Source organism: Bactrocera tryoni, chromosome 1 (genome assembly GCF_016617805.1).
Source record: "Bactrocera tryoni isolate S06 chromosome 1, CSIRO_BtryS06_freeze2, whole genome shotgun sequence".
Taxonomy (NCBI): Eukaryota; Metazoa; Arthropoda; class Insecta; order Diptera; family Tephritidae; genus Bactrocera; species Bactrocera tryoni.
In genome coordinates, this window is record NC_052499.1 from 49,952,140 (window position 1) to 49,969,944 (window position 17,805).

The 17,805-nt window shown below is 37.7% G+C and overlaps 1 protein-coding gene across 4 annotated transcripts; it reads left to right on the forward strand.

The window, feature by feature from the left end:
• The first annotated feature begins 217 nt into the window (after positions 1 to 217).
• LOC120769735 (serine-aspartate repeat-containing protein I) lies at positions 218 to 17,739 on the forward strand. 4 transcript variants are annotated; one of them, XM_040096900.1, is made up of 8 exons: positions 218 to 276; positions 975 to 1,183; positions 7,785 to 7,898; positions 11,304 to 13,021; positions 13,122 to 13,443; positions 13,506 to 13,678; positions 15,447 to 15,902; positions 15,975 to 17,739. In XM_040096900.1, the coding sequence occupies exons 2-8, from the start codon at positions 1,123 to 1,125 to the stop codon at positions 16,398 to 16,400; spliced, it is 3,270 nt and encodes a 1,089-aa protein (XP_039952834.1). In that variant the 5' UTR covers positions 218 to 276; positions 975 to 1,122; the 3' UTR covers positions 16,401 to 17,739. The 4 variants fall into 4 exon arrangements, with proteins under 4 accessions (XP_039952834.1, XP_039952840.1, XP_039952849.1 ...); XM_040096906.1 differs by having other exon boundaries at positions 245 to 282; XM_040096915.1 differs by lacking the exon at positions 218 to 276 and adding an exon at positions 497 to 765.
• The last annotated feature ends 66 nt before the right edge of the window (positions 17,740 to 17,805 follow it).

The window sequence follows — 17,805 nt, forward strand, 5'->3', positions numbered from 1 at the left end:
TCATCAAACATATTAAGCTGCAATTGATGAATTTCCCTTCGGTTGAGCGCTTTATTAAAAGAAAAGCCATCACGTTGGCAATACTCAGCCAAAAAAAAAAGCGCTCACAAATGAGTTTCACTCAAAAATCACTAAAATTTTGTCAGTGAAATATTATGTGGACTTTCAATATGAAAATATCAAAAATTTTCGCGGTCACAAGGTAAAATTGTGAGATCTCCTTGCTATGTTACGAATTGGTTTTGGACCGGGAGAGATCGACCGACTCGTATACACGTACTCGTATTAAAAATATATATTTTTTCAGAATTAAGAATTTTTTTTGGTGCAACAGATTTCAAACTTATATATTTTTTGAAATATTTTTGGTGCATATGCAAAACGGTTACACAGCAGATTGCAGAAACGCAGTCACTTGGCGAAACGCGAAGCAATACATATATATCAATACATATATATATATATATATAAATCATACAACTATAGCACAAGCAAATCAAATATATTTATTAGCTGGCATTCGTTGGCAGGGACACAAAGGATTACCCAAGCCACGGATGTCCTGCTAAACGAAAATAATTTATTCATAAATAATTATGAAATTAATTAAAAAGGAATAAATATATAACTGAAAAGAAGATCTTGTGTTAGTCGTGCGAAGCAATATTTTTTACGAAACGAATTTTTTAAACGAAACCGAACGAACGACGTGAAACGGCAGCCATACGCGCGGATGCATGATTTCGAAATCATCTAGTGCTTTGTGTGCTCAACTGCATAATTATTTTAATTTTTATTTTCTTTCTTTTTAATTTTTTTTTTATTTGGTTCGAAATTTTCTATACGCAGCATTAAAAAACGCGTTTTCTGGCCAGCAAAATTTTATTATAAATATTTTTATTTATTTTTTTTAATATATTTTGTTGTAGTGCATTTCACGCCGAAATATAAATTAAAGTTTTATATTAATGCAGAATACGAGGGCGCAGCAGATAATCATTTTTGCAACCTAACATATTGATTTAGAAAAAAATCTAAATTTATGAAGTGACTTAAGTACTAACGAAACACACAAAGATTGGAGAGGAGTATTGAACCAAAACAAGGAATTCACGACAAATCATGGGGCGGTTTACATTTTTGGTCCTGTGCGGACTAATCCTGTCGGCCGTCTCATTTAATGGTAGGTGAAGCGCCACTGAGGCAAATACACATATGAAAAATCCAAAAAAATGCCAAAAAAAATCCAAAAAATAAATTTAAAAAAATTTTAAAATATGTTAAAAAAAAAATAAATAAAAAATTATATTTAAATATAACAAAAGCTCAGCTGTGGCTATAATTGTTGTTGCATAAAGTTCAAGGACATTAAGGACATTGTGAAAAACACACTGAAATTACGCCAAAAGACATTATTATCAAGCAGTGAGGACATAACTGTGTTATTTAAATTGAAAAAGCAACAAAAAATATCGAAACAAGCGAGAATAAAGACTTTTTCTCGCCAGTGTAGTGCAAATCATATGAAATATCGCTGAAAGATTATATAATATTTTTTGTAGGCAAAGGCCAACACACAAGATTTTGTCGCTGTCGCACGCAGCACCCTAGCTAAAAGCCATAATAGCAACAACAAAAATAACAACAACAACAATTTGGGTTGGCTGTATACGCGCAGCAGTGTCACCGCGCGCCCTCTTATACATACGCAAATTTTTGTGTGTATGTATGTGCACGGCTGTAAGTGTGTATGTGGCACAAGCGACAGCAGCGGCCAAGCAACAACAAACACAAAAAGAAACAACAGCTAAAAGCTAAAAAATATGCTCGAAGCTAGATGTTGCTACAGCAGCAATCATAATAATATATAGCCGAGCAACAACAACACCGAGTGAAAGTAGTCGTAGCGATTTATTATGCAATTTTTTTGTTGTTGGCACTTTTAGTTGTTGTCGTTTTTTGAAAATTTTGTTGAAAAATAATATTTTAGAAATATTTTCGCTATTTTGTGGCTGTTTCGTGTTGCGGATCGCGTTCGTTCTTTGCTGGCCGTTTGGTGTTCGTGGCCACTGAGTGTAACTGTTCGCGCGCTCGAGTGCAACTAATGTACGGACCAAAGATAAGGCTGCTATCTGTCGTGCTGTTGAGTTACTCGCATTCGTGGCGACGAGTGTATGTTTTGCAAATAAATTCTAGCAAAAAAAAAATTAGAATAAAAAATAAAAAAAAATATATAAAAATTCAAATACTTTCGCGTTGGTTGAGAAACACTCGCTCAGAAACAGAGCAGGGAAAGCAAAGAAAAATCGCTGAAGGCGACATTGGACGACACAGAGTGTCGTAGCAACGGCTGCCCGATGTGTCGGCAACTGCACGCCGCTGCCCCCACTGCTTCATGTGTCGCTCGGTGGCTAGGTAGTAGGTGCTGCTGATCAACGCCTCCAGCAAACACCGCGTACCGCTTTCACCAGCCACTATTTGTAACCATTTAATTTTAGCAATGAAGCAAAAGCTAAACAAATCATTGAAATCATAAAAAGCAGCGGTATGCTAGTGAAATTCTGTTGGTTAGGATTTTAAAAACAAAAAATATATAATGTATTCTATTCTGTTTGAAACAAGGCGAATGCGCTCGCCAAAGACTCCGAGGCAACGTGCCAAAGAAATTGTTTTTTTTTTTAATGTAAATTTATTTTAATTTACTTTCGTTCAATTTTTTTTTTTGCTCTCACAAGAAAATATACTGTCTTAGCTTGTCAACAGTCCAATGATAGCAATTTGGAATTTTAAACAACGCTAGGCTTCTTAAAAACCTCCATTTTTTCTGATTTACATATGATGATTTCAAAGCAAATATAAGCCAATGCATTTATCGATTTTTTAAGTAAAATCCATACATTTATTTTTAACTACTTTTTTTGGGAACAATGATCACCTTCAATCAGAATCGAGGTTCAGCACAAATTCCAATTAAGGTTCGATTGCATTTTTTCCATGCGAAAAACGTCTGATAACCTCCCTTTTAGTCTATGAAGAGCTGAGTCGATTTAGCAATGTCTTTCTGTCCGTTCTTCAAGAGCTAGTTCGATAATAGCATACATTCGATTGTTCGTCCCTCAGTTTTTAAGATTTCGATTTGAAATTTTGCTCACGTCTTTTTTTACCCAAAAAGCCGCCAATTTGTCGAAACCATTATAAGCTAGCATACAAACTGAACGATCGAAACCAGGTCCTTGCATAAAAACTTTTTTATTTGACAAGATATCTTACCGAAATTTGGCAGATTCACCGTATATATGTTACTCGGAACGGACCATTATAGCATATGTTGCCATACAAACTGGCCGATCAAAATCAAAATAAAAATATTTTTATACCCTTTTTTTCTATAAGAAGTGCATCTGTCAAGGGTATTATAGCTTTAACTGAAGTTAAGCATGTCTTCATGCTAATTCTTATGTTATTAACAAGAATACGCTCCGATAGCTGCGTCCTCTCGCCTACCATAGGGCCATTGACAAAGCCCTTTTTCATATTGATTAGATATTTGGATTTCGGAAAATTGATACTTTTCACCCTCGGCTGCTCATAAATATATATATAAATAGTATAGATATCCTATATATGTATATAGTTCATGTTTTCTTTTATTTATTTGCAATCTGTTTCAATATCATTCAGCAAATTGAGGAAGTTATTATATCAAGCAATATTAATCATTATTTCTCTGAAAATGATATTTTTTTCTAGATAATTTTTCCCTATAATCTAAAAAATTTATTATAATTTATTTATTTATTAAATGAAAAATAATAATACAATTATTATCTTACAGAGTAATAAGCATTAGCTGCCAGTGCTTACGGCTTGCAAAAAAATTAAAATCGCAAAATTGTATGAGAAGTTGCTTTAATATATGAATATATTTCTATCTAATATGTAAAAAGCGTTCAGTTGTCCGCAGACAACTTCTGTTAACTCAGGAGTTTTCGTTTCTTTAGGCAATGCCATATATTGGCAGAAGTAATGATTCATTTTGACCAGAGTAATCTTCAGGGATGTAGACTACACATTTTTGATATGATAAGATAAATATTGTTTAAGATTTAGAGTCTATTGAGCAAACCAAAATCGATGTCATTGAAAATTCGACTAGTCATATTTATGACAACACTGATATTTAGCGATTAATGTCGCTAATACAATTTTTCATATTAATCGCTAATTTTTTTTTTAATTATTAATTTTCTTTATTCCAGTTAATTTCAATTGTCAACTAAAGCAATATATTGTATAATTACTATGTATTTACAACTCGTTCTTTATATAAAAAACGTTAAACAGTATAGTAGTGTTATATAATATAGTCAGTACCATTACAGAAGTTATAACGTTCACCTTGGCGTATGAGCAATTTATATTTCTTGTCCAAGCATATGCGTCGCATAATTGTACGATTATTATAAATACTATATACTCGTACGATTATGTGTTTATGAAAAGACACGTATATATTTGGTATTTATTGATGGCGAATGCTTGACATCATAAGTAAAGTTCGCTTCCCACGATCAATCAAGTTTTGCGATATAAAAACATTTTGGCAAGAAGAAAATTATTTATTTTTATATAAAGTGTATCTTCTTTAAACTATTACTTTCACATTATTACATGCCGTTGGCAGCCTTAGTCAATAGTAATGCTTTGAAATATTTTCTACATTTTTTATTACGAAAATGGCAATACTTTAAAAGGCTTTGTATGTAGGTCCCATTGTCACAATCCCACCGACAGTGCGCAATATGTCCTTTTTAAATAATGTTCAGCTCATTGGTTGCTACAAGGTGCGTTCCAAAGTAAACAGGAGTTTTTGAATCTAGCGCTCCCTGGTGGCGCTGTCTATATGTCGACTGGTGCGTTAGAGTCTGCTATCTGTATCGATTGTCCACTGAGAATTTCATGACATTTCATTGATTGGAAGTGAACTTATTGGGCATACTGGCCCCATACCGGCCAACGAGCTAAAACACTCGTTCGACATGCTTTTGGACCGTGCAAAAAGATGTATTGAAGCAGAAGGAGACTATTTTGAATAAAATAAATTGATTTTGCCAAACAAAACCGTTTGTTTTGTTTTTTTTTTTAAGTCCTGTTTACTTTAGAACGCACCTTGTATTTCAATAAGTAGAAAGTATTGTTTGATAATAAACCTGGAAAGAAATATTTGGACGATGTGTAAATCTCGAACAGCTCATTGTTCCATCGAATGCGGTATTCGCCGTGGCCAATGTGAAAAGGATCATAAATCTACCGCAGAACCTTACTCTCGAAAACTCGTAACACCGACTCATTAGATGTTGTCATCGTCCATGCCTCTGCGCCCATATAGCAGGACGGGGATGATGAGTGACTTGTACAGCTTGGTCTTTGTTCACCGAGAGAAGACTTTACATCTGAATTGCCCACTCAGTCCGAAGTAACACCTGTTGGTAAGAGTTATTCTGCGTTGGATTTCGAGGCCGCCATTGTTGTTGCTGTTAATGGTGGGTCCAAGATGGATGAAATTATCTACAATTTCGAAATTGCAACTATGTCAACAGTGACATGGAAGCCCAGTCGCGAGTCCGACGGCTGTTTGTTTGATGACAACGTCCGGGGTGTTTAACACGGGTACCTGCTGACGACAGCCTTACCTCACAGCGCTCAAAAGCACAGCGTTGATCAGCGCCCTGAGAATGCTAGGCATTTCCAGTACCAATTGGCAGTTTGTAATGGCCAAACTAACCACCTTGGTCGGATTTGAGGCCCATCTAAAATCTTTGCCGTGCTTTGGGTCCGCCACCTTATGGCAATGCAACTCCACATTCAACTGACAAAGTCAGTTCGTCCCGCATTTGGGTTTTAACCACAACCACCACCATACTTCCCAAGGGGCCAGTCCGCATGAGCAGGTTAGAGTAAATTCCAAGAGCTCCTATTCCCAATGGTACCAGAAGTTTGATGACAGGAGATATTTCGTCTTTCTCTCGTTGACTACCGGACCCATTTGCTTCGCTTCTTTGTCCAACCTTGGATAAATTAGAACTTACAGTGCCGAAGACAGTTCGTGGCCGGATAAAATTTCGATTCCGGTGCAGTTGAGTAAGTGCTCACATTGCTCGCAGTCCATTATGAAAACATACGGCAAAATTTTTTCAAAGGCCATTGAAATATAGATTGGGATACAATGGACTGATTGTTATACACAGACAACGTCAATTAAAAATTAAGTAGGGCCTTACGATACTGTCTAGATTTCTTTAGATCGTGCAATGTTGTCTTCAATGATAAAATTTTGAAATTTTGTTGAGCAAATTTCAATTCAAGATGACACCGATTTAACGGATTAATTTTTTAATATACATAAATAACAAATACTTACTCAGCAAAACAAATTTACAACAGAAATCAAGAGCCTCCAACTCATTCTCTAATAAATTAATTTTTATTTTTTTTTCCAAGTGGAGAGTGTCTGTAAAATAAAAAAAACATGTAAAAGTATTTGTATACTATAACTATTAGTCTTTTGTGAGATTAGTTATTAGCTTCAGAATTTTTCTGTTTAAATTTTGTTCAATATTTATTTAAATAAAGATTTTTTTAAATCACACAAACACAAAATTAATTTTTCATATACACAAACCCACACAGCCACAAACTTAAACACTCATTAAAACGTCATATGCACAGCTTTCCTCACATTTGTCAGTACTTTTCAAATTTCGAAAACAAAAAAATCAACAAGCTTCGCCCACTGAGCGGCGCAGCGGTGGGGGCCTGTGAGTTTCGCCTTGTGTACGAAACGCCCACACGCGGCATATGGAAACCTTGACCGGGTGATAAGTAAACTCACAAATATAGAATAGAGACACTCACACATACACACACATACATACTTATGTGTAATGAAAATGTGTGCTTTTGAATGGCAAATGAAAGCTGTGAACGCAAAAGCTCATAAAGCGACAATAATCAATTAATTTCGCCGATAATTTGCTAGAAATGTAGCAACAAACATGTGTTTAGCCAACGGCGACCATGAAAACGACGCGCAGCAGGAAGGTGTGTGTGTGAAGCTGCGAAATTGACGACAATGCGCCGTGATTGATGAACCAAAGCTGGCAGAAGCATGACGAAAATTGAAAAAAAGATATTGTGAAAGCTAAAAGTAATTGAAGCGAACTGTGTTTAATTAAAAAAGTACTTACAAATATATACATACATACATATAATATGAGTGCGTGTACGTTTGTGTGTGTGTGTGTGTGGAGTTGCGTATGCGTTGGGCTAGTAAGAAGGCGTGCAAAGCGTGAAGAAAATGGGCAAAAAGCCAGCACCAACGCTGAAGGCACAGCGAAGCTACCGCAGAAATTTCGAAAAATACACACATACATGCATAGTGTATGTGTGTATATATTTAAAAATAAAATTCTTATTATTAATCGCTAATAAAATAAGATAATGTCAAGTTTGCATAACAAAAACGCCGCACAGCGCCGAGCAGCGCCGCTGTCAGCGTAAATATTTCATGTACCGCTTTGTAATTATGTGTGTAAAATTCAAATACCATGCAACAACAATGATAACCAAGCATAAATGCTAACTGAAACAACGGTAAAACGCATTCGTTAGCGCAAATTAATTAATTGCGCCAAATGCTGCGCGAAAAAATGCTCGAAGAAAACATTTATTACAGCCAAAAGTGTTTGGTGAATTTCACTAAAATGTTTCTCTTTATCCGCCAGGTGCCTTCGTCAGTGGCGACGACTCCAATGTTGGACCGAGCGAAGCTCAATGCCGTCCCTATATTGAAAAGGCGATAAACGAACTGAAAACAGGTGAACCCAGCGATGGCATAGGTGAGTATCTGCATGCATGTGTGTGTGTGTGTGTGTGTGTGTGTGGGTTTTAAAAACAAGTATTCATGAATGAGGGGCAATATGGCCGTTGACAAGCACCGTTGGCACACATGTCGTAAGGTGTGAAGCCTTGAGTGGCGAACTGTCAATACTTTTCGACCGTTACACGCATATGCTTGCATGTGTGTTTGTACATATGTAAATAGACGCAGCATTCTCTCAGCTGATAAATTTTCCTCTAGTAAACCACAAATTTGTGCACGCGAATTGCTCATTTGTCCTCCATGCAAGCTTTTACATTCCGAAAAACATAATTCTATTTTTCCATTTTCAAACACTGTCCACATTTGTTGTTGTTGTGCACGCCATATTTTTTCCTTGGCACAGCACCAAAAGTACACTTAAGCACCGCAAGTAACACATTTAAGAATACATAAAAGTATAATTTAACATTTCACAAATTACCGTAATTTACCTACACTATATGTATGTACTTGCATAAGAATGTGTGTGTGTGTGTCTGTGTGTGTATGACTGATTTTTAAGATTTTTCAAAAGCCATTTGGCGGCCATAAAACTTGTCAAACACGTCCATATTCATGTATTGGCTAATAATTTAAGACAATTGAATGAAACGTCGGCCAGCGCGAAAGTGGAAGTGTACTTAACGCTTACTTATGTATGTGTGCGAAAATTATTTATGAATATCCGTTCACATTTTACTTCAATGGAGAGTCTCCGGTTTCTGTGTTAACTTGTCACGCGCAAGAGGCGTGTTAAAACAAGGCACCAAATCTCTTAATTTCACACATTCTCATATCCAGTTTGCACTGCAAGATATTTTTCGTCCGATAATTTATGTATGTACATGCAACAATACTTTACCTTCCCTCTTCTTCTTCTTTATTGGCGTAGACAACGATTACACGGTTATACATCGAGTTACAACAGCGCGCCTGTCGTTCTTCCTTTTCGCTGTTTGGCGCCAATTCGAGATACCAAGTGCAGCCAGGTCCTTCTCCACCTGGTCTTTCCAACTAAGTGGAGATCTTCCTCCTCCTCTGCTTCCCCTGGCGGGTACTGCGTCGAATACTTTCAGAGCTGGAGTGTTTTCATCCATTCGGATGAGATGGCCCAGCCTACGTAGCCGCTGTTTCTTGATTCGCTAAACTATGTCAATGCCGTCCTACAATATATCTCGCACAGCTCATCATTCCACCGACTGCGGTAACGGCGAATACCAATGCGCAATGAACCATAAATCTTCCGCAGAACCTTTCTCGCGAAATTTCGTAACGTCGACTCATCAGATATTGTCATTGTTCCTGCCTCTGCACGATATAGCATGACTTATATAATTTAGTTTTTGTTCGTCGAGAGAGGACTTTACTTCTCAATTGCCTATTCAGTTCGAAGTAGCATCTGTTTGCAAGAGTTATTCTTCATTGAATTTCGATGCTGTCGTTGTTGTTGGTGTTAATGCTGGTTCCAAGATAGACGAAATTATATCCGACTTTGAATTGATGACTGTCAACAATGACGTGGGAGCCAAGTCGTGTGTGCGACGACTCTTTGTTTGATGACAGGAGATATTTCGTCTTGCTCTCATTCACTACCATTCCCATTTGTTTCACTTTTTTGTCCAGTATGGAGAAAGCAGAACTAACAACACGGTTGTTGAGACCAATAATATTAATATCATTGGCGTACGCCAACAGCTGTACACTATTATAGAATTTTTCATCTAAATAGGTCCCTCATATGATATATTCCTTCCAAAGTCAGTAAATTAGCTCTTTGCTTGACTTGACCGACCGAGAGCTCAACACTGCTTCGACCGATAATTGAACCCACGTAGCTCTAAAAGATAGTTACATGCTTATTGGGCTTGCCTACTTCCTTCTAAGAAAGCAAATAATGCACCTTCTTAAGCGAAAAACTTCGGAAGTGGCTCATTCAACTCAACACCTTAATTTTGTAAGAAATGTTCAAACCAGATTCTAAAGCTTTCTTGAATGTTCCGAATAAAATTCAAAGCTGATAGCTCCACATTGTTCTTCGAAAATGCTGTTGAAATACTAATGATGTTAAGAGTAACGTCTTGAATAAGTTAACCTTCTGCTTAATTTAGATCCCGAAAATGAATGATAATGTTGACTAGCATATAGACATATAGAAGTATAGGCTTTGAATACATTCTTAGTTAGAATCAAACAAGAATGATCTCAAGTCAGCACACGTGAAAGTACTGGCCCTCCAAAGGACGGATATAGCGACAGAACGATATCTCATTCTTCAACTATTTAAATATTTACATGTTCTGTATGATAAATTGATCGACCTTCAACACAACCTCATAATAAAACACGAAAGATCTTTCTTAGTTAACAGTACAGTGCATGAATTCACACCATTTTACCGAAAATATACCTTAACACAAATGATTCTTTATTGGCGTAGACACCACTTACACGGTTATAAGGAAGACATCAAATAGTTGGGCAGCGGCACCTTCCCAATTAAGAGACCGAACATTCCAAGTGCATGCCCTTAAATCGTAATCCTTAGTGCGTTTGAAGTGGTCATCATCAAACGAGGGGTCTCTCATCCGAGGCTGTTTTCTTCTTTTCATGGGGGGTGTTTTTTACGTGGCGGGCCCCAAATCCAGCGCACAACCCTGGGGAGAAACACTTCGCTTTCCCATTATAGCTCGGCTTGAAACGAATATTTTTAGGCGACCGGAAGTCGCGAGATGCTTGCGCCATATGTAAACAAATCGTTTTCGGCCACTCCCAAGTGAATGACGTTCGGAGAACTTTCCTCACTTGCGTGAACTTCTATATATGGCTCCATCCTCCAGACTTAAGATTAAGGCATAAAAATATGATCCTAAAGGATTTCGAAAACGATCGAACTATTGCTGCGGTTAAGGTCCTTTCAGAAACAAGTTTAGTTACCGTCACTTTAATTCTTCTTTTCTACAGCTATTCCCTGTTTTCCACCAGTTCACTAACGTACTGGAAAACAATACTTTTGCACGTTATGCAGAATTTTCCCTCATTTTGTAAGGCAATACTAAACGATTGTAAGAATTTCATAGCATTTATCAAAAACACCTCGCTCAAATAATACCCTGCTGATAGGTTCTGGACGAAATTTGTTTCAACATTATATAGAACACAATTTCAATTAGGCAAAAAGGAGGAAGTCTCGGTATTTCCAGCTTATATACTAATTTTCTCTGTCTAAGAATACCAATTTTTAGCCAAATTCTTAGAGTTCGCACCCGAACTTCCCTATTAGAAACCAGTTCATGTTACGAATCCTACAAAAGTTTGCTTTGAGAAACATTTGAAATAATATTTATTAATAAAGACTTCTTCTTCATATTATTTAACACACCAGAGGCAGGTGATATCCCTAGTGCCGAAACTATATCCGCCGAAGTCTCAACGAACAATGAACCCGATCAGCAAGACGACAATGCAGTCGACTCTGGTGAAATGCAATCCGATCAACCGGTTGGCGATGAAAAGGAGACTGTCGAAATAACCGATGCCGAATCCGTGGAGGAAGAAGAAGAGAAATCTATCGATACGGATGGTGATGGCATACGCAATGAAGATGATACCGATATTGATGGTGATAATAAGCCAAATGAACAAGATGAAGATATGGACGGTGATGGTATTTTGAATGAAGAGGACGATGACATCGATGGTGATGTTATACCAAATGAACGCGATCCCGATATCGATGGTGATGGTGTATTGAATGTTGACGATCGCGATATCGATGGTGATGGCGTACCAAATGTGATCGATCATGATCTTGACGGTGATGGTGTGCCGAATATTGTCGATAAGGATATTGATGGCGACGGTGTTAGCAATGCCAACGATAATGATCTAGATGGTGATGGCATACCCAATGAAGAAGATGATGACATTGACGGTGATGGCATACCGAATGATCAGGACGATGATATCGATGGTGACGGCATACCCAACGATCAAGACGATGATATCGATGGTGATGGTATACCAAATAGCCAAGATGACGATATAGATGGCGATGGCATACCAAATGAACAAGATAATGATATTGATGGTGATGGCATACCCAACGATCAGGACGATGACATCGATGGCGATGGCATACCAAATGAAAAGGACAATGACATCGATGGTGATGGCATACCAAACGATGAGGACGAGGATATCGATGGTGATGGCATACCGAATGACGAGGACGCCGATTTGGACGGTGATGGCATACCAAATAAGGATGATGATGACATCGATGGTGATGGTGTATCGAATGAAGATGATGCTGACATTGATGGTGATGGCGTACCAAATGAGAGTGATGAAGACATTGATGGCGATGGCATTAAAAATGAACAAGACGATGATATTGATGGTGATGGCGTGGCTAATGAACAAGATAATGACATCGATGGCGATGGTGAACCGAACGAGGCGGATAAAGATATTGATGGCGATGGCGTGCTCAATCACGATGACGTCGATATCGATGGAGATGGCATACCGAATGAACGTGACCATGATGTTGACGGAGATGGTATGCCCAATGAAGAGGAACCCAAGAGTTTGGATATTGATGGTGATGGCATTCCCAATGATGATGACAGCGACATTGACGGTGACCTTAAGCCAAATGAGGTAGACGACGACATGGACGGTGATGGCATACCAAACGTACACGACCGTGACGTTGACGGTGATGGCGTACCTAATATACATGACGAGGACAGTCTCGAGGCAGAAGAGGTGGCGTCCAGACAAAAACGTGATGTTGGCGCTGAACCAGTCTCTGTTGAAGCTGGTGAAGAGCAAGAGGAACCCAGCCAAGAAAAACCAGGCGATATTGATGGTGATGGTATACCAGACCATGAAGATGATGACAAAGATGGTGACGGCGTGCCCGATCATAAGGATGATGACATCGATGGCGATGGCATACCAAATGAACACGACACCGACCGCGATGGCGATGGTATACCGAATGAGCACGATGATGACGATGGTGAGGAGCATGAGGAGAAGGAAGACGATTCGAAACCAGAAGATGACACCAAACCGGAAGACGAATTGTTGTGGGTAAGTGCGTCGAGAGATTTGTTCATAAAATATTGTGAAAGCAGATCTATGTTTCCAATTTTTTAAATTTATAAACATTTGTTATATATATATTTCTTAGGAAGGCGAAATACCTGCGCAGCTCCGCAGCCGCGATCACATTACCGAGCTGCTGCAGCTGAACACTGAATTCAACGCACGCGAGAAGGCCGTGGACAATGTGGCCGAGATCATTTTGCGCGACATTAAGCGCATCTACGAGAGCGCCATCAAGCCTTTGGAAACGCTCTACAAATACCGTGACTTGAGTAATCGTCACTTCAGTGATCCGGAAATCTTTTCGAAGCCATTGGTATTGTTTATGGGGCCATGGTCGGGTGGCAAATCGACTATCATAAACTACCTAACTGGCAATGAATATACGCCACACTCATTGCGATCAGGTAATGACAACTGCATATATACATAGATAATTAGAATAACTCTAACAACTCTCGAACTGCAGGCGCGGAACCTTCACCTGCCTACTTCAACATCCTGACATGGGGCAATGAGACTGAGGTGCTGGACGGCACACAGCTCGCCGCTGACTACACCTTCTCTGGCTTGCAGAAATTCGGTGAAGGCTTGGAAGAACGTCTACGTGGGCTGAAAATGCCAAACAAATTGTTGGAAAAGGTGAGTGTGTGCGTGTGCGTGTAATGATGATGCGCCCGAGTGGCGTCTTTAGCATTCCTCATTGTATGTGATGACGTCAATGTCATAGAAAATATTTAAATATAAATAATATGCTTTGTGGTGACCTCGAAATGGTCTTAACTGCCCGTGTATTGGCAACAAAAGTGTGGAGAAAATTACAACTAAACTGAAAGAAGAAGAACAACAACAAATTACACAAAGCTAAAGACAAACACACTCTTTGAGGTTGTAATAGTGCCTGTTGAGTGGTCGTTCGTAGTTTTTGTTTCGTTTTCTTGCTTTTTTTGTTTATGAAAAGCAAATATTTTTAGAATTATCTTTCGAGAGAAAAATACATACTACACATAAACAAATTAATGTAATTGCATATCATGTGCAATGTGTCTATAAGTGTATAACACTTGGTGGCAGAGCAATGCCGCCCACTGTTGTAGGCACCGTTAACACTTAACGCATGTAACTCACTCACTCCACAAAAATTACTCAATTATGAGTGAGTTTAAAGCCGGGAGAGAAATTCGATCGCGAACTGAGAGCGTAACACTCAGAATATATTTGTATTTTCACTCAAAAGTTTTGAGTTTTTACTCAATAATTGAGTGTCAACTCACTATTAACTCTTTGAAATTATAATGGCCTGTGAATTTGAGTGCATTGTGCATTTATTGCATTTAAAGAGCTCTCAGCATATTTTGCCATCTATTTTGAGAAAGTAAACAAAGGCAACAAAGTCACGCTGCACTTGTCTTCCGTCGCCGATCGCGCAGGTACACTTTCAAATAAATGTTCGGCGTCTGTATTGCCAGCATTGAAATGTCTCGATATTTTTGAACTCCCTAAGCTTTGGGTGAATCGTCATTTCGGAATAAATTCTGAATTATAAAAGGGTTTTTAAGAAAAATTAAATTGAAGAGCTAGAACCAGGCCAGCTTTCGAAAAACCTCCATTTAGAAGCGAAGAAAAGTCAAACAAGTTGAGCTAGATCCAACCCAGCAATCGAAAAATATCAAAAACGCTTCTTGTGAGAAGAAAAGCTCACTCCTCGACCAACAGTGACGAAAAGCTCGAACTTTTCGATTTTCACTAACAAAAGTCAATTCAGTACTTCGGAAATTAGATCTTTTAAAACGGGATTATCAATCTGATTTCGTTAAATACTTTTATATATATTAGTTTACTTCTCTAAGTGATAATATCAATTTGACACGCAAGAGTTAGAAATTGCTTATCGAGAACCCAAGACCGAAAGTGTTTTCAAAGAAGTCTATTACCACTCAAACTTGAACCCTGTAATTTTTTTCAAGACAGCTTTGCATAATTTTAAAGAGGCAACTGAGCTAAGCTATTTTTTACTGACCAGCTTTAACTCATTTCGTTTCTTTCGTTTGTGTTAAAGAATGTTACTTTTTGAAATAAGAATAATATTCGTTCAAGTTTTTGCCACGGTTTTTCATTGAATTTGGTCTCTCGTTTCATGAAGACCTTCTAAAATATCTAAAAAACAGAGATACAATCATATTCCAAAAAGAAATTTTGGTTTTACGAAATCTTAAACTAAATTTTCCTAAATTTTGTGATCCCAACTGACTTCTTTTCTTTTAAGTACGAATACGCATCATTCCCACGTTTCCTTTCTTTTCCGTTCATTCCTTTACGTAAAAATCAATAATATGATTATGGATACTCATTCCAGTTGAAGAAAAATTCGCTTTTGAGTTTAACTGAAAGAACAAATCCTTTATTTCAGGTCAACATCGTTGAAATTCCCGGCATTTTGGAAGTACGCAAACAGGTCTCTCGTCTTTTCCCCTTCAACGATGCTTGTCAGTGGTTTATCGATCGCGCCGATATCATATTCCTTGTCTACGATCCGGCCAAACTTGATGTTGGCCCCGAGACCGAGGCTATATTGGATCAACTTAAGGGACGTGAATATCAAACACGTATTATATTGAACAAAGCTGACACCGTTAAACCAGAGGAGCTTTTGCGCGTACAGAGTGCACTTATTTGGAATATCTCGCCGCTGATGTCCTCCGCCCAGCCACCTTTGGTGTACACATCATCGTTGTGGTCGCATCCCTATCAGGAGGGCGCACCAGCACGTCTGCTGTTGGCGCAGGAGCGCGCCTTCCTGCGCGATTTGCGCACCGCTGTCGACAAGAGGATCGAACATAAAATCGCCAGTGCGCGTCGTTTCGCTGTAAGTATTTCAAGTAGAGTCGAATTTTTAATATTATTACTTAAACGCACAACTTTTATGCTTGCGTTGTAGGTGCGCGTCCGCAATCATGCCAAAATGGTGGATTGCTACCTCAATACCTACTATAACCATAAGACCCTCTTCGGCAATAAGAAACGCATCGCCGATGAAATTATCAATCATCCACAAAACTACCATATCTATGAGGGACTCTCAACACTGACGAATATTTCACGTTACGATTTGCCAGATCCCGAAGTCTATCGCGACTTCTTCCGCCTCAATCCGCTTTATGAGTTTAAGAAACTTGCTGAGACCTGCACGTACTTCCGTGGTTGCCCCATTACTAAGCTGGATGTAGCAATCGCTTATGATCTGCCTGAATTGGCTGGTAAATATAAGAAGATGGCGGAATCGGCGCTCGCCAACATTGAAAGCAAAGGAGCTGCAGATGGCGAACCGGAAACAAAAGGCTCTGGCAAGAGCACGAAAAGTTGAGCTACTCAAACCAAAAACTGCACTGAAAGTTGTCCAAAAAGTAATGCACATCAACTAAATCAAGAAAGATCTACAAGCACTGGACAAATACAGAATAAGACAGCTACACACAGACATACATATGTGCTTATGTAAACGAGTAAAAAGAGTTTTGAGCGAAAGGAAACCACGTTCAAAGCAAATAAAAGAGATCAATTTTAAAGCAAAAAAAAAAAAAATTAAAATAATAACCGAAATTGAACCAAATTGCCGACTAAGAGAGAGAGACATTAGTTATAATTTATAAAAAAAAAACAAAATGAGAGAGAGTGAGCGATCTAACAGCGAAACAATCAAATTTGCTGAAACTTTACAACTTAACGAGACAAAACAAAATCATAAAAGTAAAAAAGTGAAAAAAACTGTCAATCGAAATTCCTTAAATACAAAAGCTTAAAACATACTTAAGGAAGAGAGAGAGAGAGAGAGAGACACACACGAACACATTTACTTACTAACTAATTTAACGAGTGGGAGGGACTGAGGCAAAAGGGATAATAGTAACAAAAATTATAATACACTCTCGAGAATTGGTCATGAAAAAGCATTATAGAGGGAGAGATGACTAAAATAACAGTAACAAACAATTAATCGCTAACACTACATTTAAAATTTCTAACCAGCAAACGTTGCCCGAATTCGAACCCGTCAAAATTTGAAATTCCGCCTTAACGAAGCTTTAACTTTTCGCTTACAAAAGCAACTAAACCCTTTGCACAACCATTGAAGGCATTTATTTTTTGAAATTAATTGTTTAATTGTTCTGTAATAATTGTGCACAAACATAATTTCGTATATCCCCACACTGTGTGTCCTGTCCCATGTACTGCAAAAATATGTTTTCCGTTTTCTTTTGCTTCCATTGAGAGAGCTTTAATATATAAGTTTGCGTGTTAAAAAAAAAAAATACAAATAAAAAGTAATAAATGTAATAAAAAATCGTACATATAATTTTAACTACTATCACTGCACTGCACCAAAGGCATTGTGAATTTAGACCCTGTCATAGTTAATAAGTTTTCTTTTTTATTTGAGTGAGTAAAATGTAAAAAATTTAATGAAAAATGCAATAAAAAGAGCAAAACAAACAGTGAAGACGTTGCATGATTTTTTATAAGAAACAAAATAATTAAAACTTAAATCAACTTGTAAGCATTACATCGACAAATTAATGTAAATATGATTTAGCCAATTTGCGCCAGCTGAAATATCAGTGAGCTTACATTTAAATGTAATGTTGGACATAATGATAGACTCTGAATTGTAACAACAAATAAAAAACAACTTAGAAAAAACCAAATCGCATCTTTTAATCAATTAATGGTATAGCAAGCTTAAAATAGACTTCCATTATCTATTATTTCTA

Bases quoted from the DNA above. Each gene is read 5' to 3' on its own strand.
- LOC120769735 (XM_040096900.1), top strand. From the start codon at position 1,123: ATGGGGCGGTTTACATTTTTGGTCCTGTGCGGACTAATCCTGTCGGCC. The intron at 1,184-7,784 runs GTAGGTGAAGCG...TTTATCCGCCAG, and splicing joins GTCGGCCGTCTCATTTAATG to GTGCCTTCGTCAGTGGCGAC. The intron at 15,903-15,974 runs GTAAGTATTTCA...CTTGCGTTGTAG, and splicing joins CCAGTGCGCGTCGTTTCGCT to GTGCGCGTCCGCAATCATGC.